Source organism: Macaca fascicularis, chromosome 10, assembly GCF_037993035.2.
Source record: "Macaca fascicularis isolate 582-1 chromosome 10, T2T-MFA8v1.1".
NCBI lineage: Eukaryota > Metazoa > Chordata > Mammalia > Primates > Cercopithecidae > Macaca > Macaca fascicularis.
Window position 1 is genome coordinate 64,719,099 of NC_088384.1, and position 6,815 is coordinate 64,725,913.

The window sequence follows — 6,815 nt, forward strand, 5'->3', positions numbered from 1 at the left end:
GGCGGCGTCACCCAGCCCTACCCTACCGGAGCTCCCAGAACCTCGCCAGGGTGCAGGAGGCCGGTTTGGGTTCGCGCAGAACTTAGGGGTTGGGGGTCCAAAAAGGCCGAGTCCCCCAGAAGGTATTTTCGGAGCGACTGGGAGAGCGGGGGAGAAGGTGCTTGAGTGCCGGAGCTGCCGGGTTGGGATCGCGGGGGTAAATGAGGACTTGGGTCGGTCCCGCGGGCCTGGCGGCCGACAGGGGGCACCCTGTCACTGTGGAAGCCCCGCCGAGCGCTCTCTGGTGTCCCTGACCCCGGCCACCGATAGAGCTGGGGTGGAGGTGGGGGCTTGCAAAGTCAGCTCCTTGGAAGGGTAGCACCCCCTCCTCCTGCGGCTCTCCAGCTCGCTCCTTCTGTTCCTGGAATAATTTCTGGGACCAAATTTTCAACCAGGAGCAAAAATAGAAAGGGGAGTGGGCACCCACATAAGCTCACACTCTCATACAGCACACGCACAGACTAGGTCAAACATAACATTGAGTTTTGGGGTGTGTGTGTGTGTGTGTGTGTGTGTGTGTGTGTGTGTGTATCTGCCCTGGCCTGTGGAGAAAGCTTTTGAAAAATTGCTCATTCTTTGAGCTCCAATGCGTACTTCTCTTTCCCTGCCCTCGGTGGAGTGATGAAGTTGCTCCCATGCACGCACTAGGTGGGATCCCGTGGGAAATGCTAGGGATCTAGCCCCTCTGACTCCTCTGCGCACACCTCCACGTTCACTACGTAGCCGTACACACCATCAAGCCCCTTCCCTGGCGCACCGGGCTGACCTGCCCCTCGTGGGAGCCTTCAGCACTCTGGGGACCGATGGGCACGGCTTCCGCGGAGATGCAGACCTTGAATTTGGGGGAGAATCCTGGCTCAGCGGGCTTATTAATGTCCTCATTATGAATTGTCCAAACTATCTGCATTTCAGCAGCAAAGGGTGCTGCTGGCGGCTTCCTCCTGTGGCCCAAACCCTGCGGACCTGAGAGTCCTCGGGTTGGGGAGGTGGTTCCCCTGTGCCTACTGCTCCCTGCTCTCTTGCCTTCCAGCCTCACCCTTACTCAAGCTTCAATGCGAAGCTCCGTGTCTGCCATCTCGTCTGTCTTCTGCCACCATCGCCCCCAATTTTGGACAGGTGGGCTGGATGCCCACTATTTCCTATGCGTTCTCTGTGTCTGAGGGTGTGGGTACAGGGCTGGATCCCCAAGGCCCAGCCAGTTTTTCAGAACCAAGAAAGAACCTCCACATCCAAACACCTGCAATATCCCCCCACTTCAAATCTGGGCTCACAGGCTAACCCAGAACAGAAGACAATTTTTGAACCCAAGAGCTGCAGGGGAAATAAAAGTATACGATTTCTGGAGTTTCCAATTTTTATAAAGCAGTCCCTCTGGAAGACAGAGAGGACAGGACCCTCTTGAAGTCAACTCCATATGCCCCATCATTGATTCCTGGATTCTTCCCTCCTTACCCCTCCCTCCCCACCTCCTGCCCTGTTTGTTTTAGTTACGAAATGCTGTGGGCACCTCGGTTGTGACTGAAAAGTAACCTTGAAACACGCCGGCCTGAATATCAGAGACCTATCTCACCCTCCCAACCGTCGGCCGCTGCTGGAGGGGCTGCTTGCACCAGGCGCCGGCCGCCCCACTGCGGGTCGCTGGCTGCCGGGCTCTGAGGAGGCCGAGAGCCCAGGCGGCCGGACCGTGCGCCCGGCGCGTCTCCCGAGGCCGTTCCGGGTCTGAACTCTAACAAGGAGGGGCCTCGCAGGAGCAGCGGCGGGCGAGTTAAAGGTGTGTACACAGTTTTTCTAAATAGGACAGCACTTTGCAAATTGGCTGTCATGGGCTTGCTGTTTTGACAGAGAATGAGCACTGAGAGCGAAGAAACCCGGCATAAATAAATCCGGCTTTCATAGGGATCTGCGGGGCACTGAGGCCGGACTCGCGCTCCGACAGGCGCACCGGGCGCCAAGGCGCGATGGAACGGGGCGGGGGCCTGAGGCCAGAGCCGCCCCCGTGGGTGGTCTCCTCTCAGGTCCCTCCTTCCTCAGGGGACTCGCCGTAGACCCGGGAGGAAAGGGGGCTCGACCAGGGATCCCGTGTGCCCGATCGCCCGCCCGGCCCGCTCCCCTGGCCCGCCCAGGAGTGCGGGGCGCCGCGGCGGTGGGGCGGGCGGCAGGCGCGGAGGGGCAGGTGCGGAGCGCCGGCTGCGGCTCCCTCTCACCTAGGTGTGAGCTGATTATTCAAATGGGCTGCCCCGGGTCTGGGGATTGGAGGCCCGCGCCAGCGCGCCGCGCTATATCACCAGCCGCCCACGTCACTGCGGCACTTGTCGGCTCCGCGGTCCACACCTCCTCCTCCTCCTCCTCCTCCTCCTACACCACCACCACCACCTCCTCCTCCTCCTTCCTCCTCCTCCTCCTTCCCACCCCACCCCCCCCAACCAGCCCCCGCGCCGCGCGCTTCCCGCCGCCTCGGGGCAGCTCTGCACTGCCAACCTCAGCCGCCACCCGGCAGCCCGTGAGCGCGGCGGCGGCGGCGGGCGCTCCCTGCCGCGGGGCGCTGGCCGGGGCCTCCTCCGCTCCTCGCCCCCCCCACTCCCGCCCACTTCCAACTACCGCCTCCGGCCGGCCCAGGGAGAGAGAGGGAGTGGAGCCCAGGGAGAGGGAGAGCGAGAGAGGGAGGGAGGAGGGGACGGTGCCTTGGCTGACTTTTTTTAAAAGAGGGTGGGGGTGGGGGGTGATTACTGGTCGTTTGTTGTGGCTGTTAAATTTTAAACTGCCATGCACTCGGCTTCCAGTATGCTGGGAGCGGTGAAGATGGAAGGGCACGAGCCGTCCGACTGGAGCAGCTACTATGCCGAGCCCGAGGTAAGCGCTCGTCTTTTCCAGGGGGAAGTGGAGCGGCGGCGCTCGCTCCTTCCCCAACCTCAGGACCGCTTCCCTCGCTGACACCCCCCCACCCCCGCCCCACAACCCCAGCCTTTCTGGGCAGCCGCCTTTTCCGCCCTCCTTGGAATCAAATGGGTCTCTTTTTTATACGACACACTGTTAGCCTTGAGATAATATTAACTTTGTGATCAAATATTGACTTGCGGCGCCTCCAAATCCTCTTCGTGGCCGAGCCACGCACTATCCTAACAGAGTTATGTTTGGCAGCGCGCGGCTGGGGAGGGGTGGGAGGTCGACCGGCGAGGGGGTGGGGAGCTGAGGAGGAGAAGATGGGTAGGAGTTGGGGGCTGAAGTGGAGGCAGAGTCAAAGACTAGTGGACAAAGAGAAAGAAAGTTTGTGCCTGCAAAGCTCAGCCGCGTGTAGTTTAGGTCTCGGTTCCTTCCCTATTGCCCCATTCAGTGCCTCCGGCAGCCCCCGCACTCCGCACAGGCGCTGCCTTTCGGATTCCCTGGAACAAGGGAGGGGGTCCCGGGAGGGAGACCGGACAGAGGGGATCAGGGACAGTCTTCACTGGAGGCAGCCTGAGGCGCCCCGCGAGGTGTCCCGCAGGTTGTTTGCTGCGACCGAAGGTGGCGTCCGGGGACTTCGGGCCTCGGCGCCAGCTCAGTATGCTGGTAGGAGAGTTTGGGGAGACTCTGGGGCAGGGAAATACATTTGGGGTTCTGGTTTGGGAGTACTCCATGGGACCCCTGTTCTAGAATCTGGGCGAGGTGGAGAAGGGCTAGGAACGGGCCACATACCCAAGCAGCAATCCGCTCTCCACCTTCCCAAGGGTGATCGATCATGGCTCTCCCTGGATGAAACAGACAAGGAGTCCGGAAACTGGGCCACAAGGGAGGAAAGGGCTCCCCGGAGGCCTCCTCGGAGGCGGAGGCCTGGGCGGTGGGTGGGAGATCTGGGCACCCTCGAGCCGCGGTGCTAACGCTGTCGCCTCCCTCCTGGGGCTCTGTCCGCAGGGCTACTCCTCCGTGAGCAACATGAACGCCGGCCTGGGGATGAACGGCATGAACACGTACATGAGCATGTCGGCGGCCGCCATGGGCAGCGGCTCGGGCAACATGAGCGCGGGCTCCATGAACATGTCGTCGTACGTCGGCACAGGCATGAGCCCGTCCCTGGCGGGCATGTCCCCCGGCGCGGGCGCCATGGCGGGCATGGGCGCCTCGGCCGGGGCGGCCGGCGTGGCGGGCATGGGGCCGCACTTGAGTCCCAGCCTGAGCCCGCTCGGGGGGCAGGCGGCCGGGGCCATGGGCGGCCTGGCCCCCTACGCCAACATGAACTCCATGAGCCCCATGTACGGGCAGGCGGGCCTGAGCCGCGCGCGCGACCCCAAGACCTACCGGCGCAGCTACACGCACGCAAAGCCTCCCTACTCGTACATCTCGCTCATCACCATGGCCATCCAGCAGAGCCCCAACAAGATGCTGACACTGAGCGAGATCTACCAGTGGATCATGGACCTCTTCCCCTTCTACCGGCAGAACCAGCAGCGCTGGCAGAACTCCATTCGCCACTCGCTCTCCTTCAACGACTGCTTCCTGAAGGTGCCCCGCTCTCCGGACAAGCCCGGCAAGGGCTCCTTCTGGACCCTGCACCCTGACTCGGGCAACATGTTCGAGAACGGCTGCTACCTGCGCCGCCAGAAGCGCTTCAAGTGCGAGAAGCAGCTGGCGCTGAAGGAGGCCGCAGGTGCCGCGGGCAGCGGCAAGAAGGCGGCCGCCGGGGCCCAGGCCTCGCAGGCTCAACTCGGGGAGGCCGCCGGGCCGGCCTCCGAGACTCCGGCTGGCACCGAGTCGCCTCACTCGAGCGCCTCCCCGTGCCAGGAGCACAAGCGAGGGGGCCTGGGAGAGATGAAGGGGACGCCTGCTGCAGCACTGAGCCCCCCAGAGCCGGCGCCCTCTCCCGGGCAGCAGCAGCAGGCCGCGGCCCACCTGCTGGGCCCGCCCCACCACCCAGGCCTGCCACCTGAGGCCCACCTGAAGCCGGAGCACCACTACGCCTTCAACCACCCGTTCTCCATCAACAACCTCATGTCCTCGGAGCAGCAGCACCACCACAGCCACCACCACCACCAACCCCACAAAATGGACCTCAAGGCCTACGAACAGGTGATGCACTACCCCGGCTACGGTTCCCCCATGCCTGGCAGCTTGGCCATGGGCCCGGTCACGAACAAAACGGGCCTGGACGCTTCGCCCCTGGCCGCAGATACCTCTTACTACCAGGGGGTGTACTCCCGGCCCATTATGAACTCCTCTTAAGAAGACGATGGCTTCAGGCCCGGATGACTCTGGCAGCCCGGATCCAGGATAAGCGAGAGAGCAAGTGGGGGTCGAGACTTTGGGGAGACGGTGTTGCAGAGACGAAAGGGAGAAGAAATCAATAACAACCCCACCCCAACACCCCCAAGACAGCAGTCTCCCCTCACCCGCTGCAGCCCTTTTGTCCCAAACAGAGGGTCACACTTGATACCCCACGTTCTATATAACGAGGAAAACGGGAAAGAATATAAAATCAAAAAAAAAAAAAAAAAAAAAGCCTCCGGTTGCCACTACTGTGTAAAGACTCCTGCTTCTTCAAGCACCTGCAGATTCTGATTTTTTGTTGTTGCTGTTGTTGTTCTCCTCCATTGCTGTTGTTGCAGGGAAGTCTTACTTAAAAAAAAAAAAGAAAGAAAAAAAACTTTTGTGAGTGACTCGGTGTAAAACCATGTAGTTTTAACAGAACCAGAGGGTTGTACTATTGTTTAAAAACAGGAAAAAAATAATGTAAGGGTCTGTTGTAAATGACCAAGAAAAAGAAAAGAAATGCATTCCCAATCTTGACACGGTGAAATCCAGGTCTCGGGTCTGATTAATTTATGGTTTCTGCGTGCTTTATTTATGGCTTATAAATGTGTATTCTGGCTGCAAGGGCCAGAGTTCCACAAATCTATATTAAAGTGTTATACCCGGTTTCATCCCTTGAATCTTTTCTTCCAGATTTTTCTTTTCTTCACTTGGCTCAAAAAATATACAAACTTGGAAATTATTTCAAGAAGGAGGGAGGGATACCCTGACTGGTTGCAGGTTGTATTTTATTTTGGTCCAGGGAGTGTTGCTGTTTTCCCAACAGTTTATTATTAAAATTTTCAGACATACCAAAATTGAATGAATTTTACAGTAGGCACACATGGACCGTGCTCCCGAAATTCTGCAATTAACATTTCATTATATTTGCTTTATCACATACTTGTCCATCCTCCCCTCCATTGGTCAATCCATCTTATTTCTCTAAATCCACTTCAAATTTGCAGATACCAGTATACATCCCCCTAAACACTAAAGCAAGTACATTATTAAATGGAATTCATATGGTCTATGGTTACTTTTTGAATTTGTGGGTTAACTTTACACACTATGAAATACACAGATCCCAGGCAGACCATTCCAGTAGGTTTATTTTTAACGCCAGTAGAAGATAACTCTCCACATATCACTATTTTCCACCTTGGCTGTTTGAATGTGCCGTGTTGTTGCGGTCTCTTGGGCCCCACAGCTGGCTTCTCTTGGGGGAAGCCTGGATTTCATGTTTTTGCTGTACTTCCGATCTTGGGCCTCCCTTCAGGTCAGTGAGCCTGGATCAAACTTGCAAATTTGTGGTGCAGCACTTTGCCTGTTCACCACTGTGAATAGTGGTGGAATTGGGACTCTGCCTGGATCTTCCAACCTCCTCTGTATACAGGCCGCCACCCTTTCCCACCCTTCTCCCCAAGCAGGTATTGCGCATAACAATGGCAGACCTTGCTAACCCAGAAAGACCTTGCTAACCCAGAAATGGCAAGACACTTGGTGTAGGGAAACAG

At 58.2% G+C, this 6,815-nt stretch overlaps 1 protein-coding gene across 2 annotated transcripts; it reads left to right on the forward strand.

The window, feature by feature from the left end:
- The first annotated feature begins 1,594 nt into the window (after positions 1-1,594).
- FOXA2 (forkhead box A2) lies at positions 1,595-5,925 on the forward strand. Of its 2 annotated transcripts, XM_005568194.5 has the most exons (3): positions 1,595-1,810; positions 2,820-2,889; positions 3,928-5,925. In XM_005568194.5, the coding sequence occupies exons 2-3, from the start codon at positions 2,821-2,823 to the stop codon at positions 5,230-5,232; spliced, it is 1,374 nt and encodes a 457-aa protein (XP_005568251.1). In that variant the 5' UTR covers positions 1,595-1,810; position 2,820; the 3' UTR covers positions 5,233-5,925. The 2 variants fall into 2 exon arrangements, with proteins under 2 accessions (XP_005568251.1, XP_005568250.1); XM_005568193.5 differs by lacking the exon at positions 1,595-1,810 and having other exon boundaries at positions 2,521-2,889.
- Positions 5,926-6,815: the final 890 nt, after the last annotated feature.

What these genes read in the sequence shown, in the direction of transcription:
- FOXA2 (XM_005568193.5), top strand. Translation starts at nt 2,803, where the DNA reads ATGCACTCGGCTTCCAGTATGCTGGGAGCGGTGAAGATGGAAGGGCAC. An exon ending in GCTACTATGCCGAGCCCGAG is followed by an intron (nt 2,890 to 3,927) that starts GTAAGCGCTCGT and finishes CTCTGTCCGCAG; the next exon opens with GGCTACTCCTCCGTGAGCAA.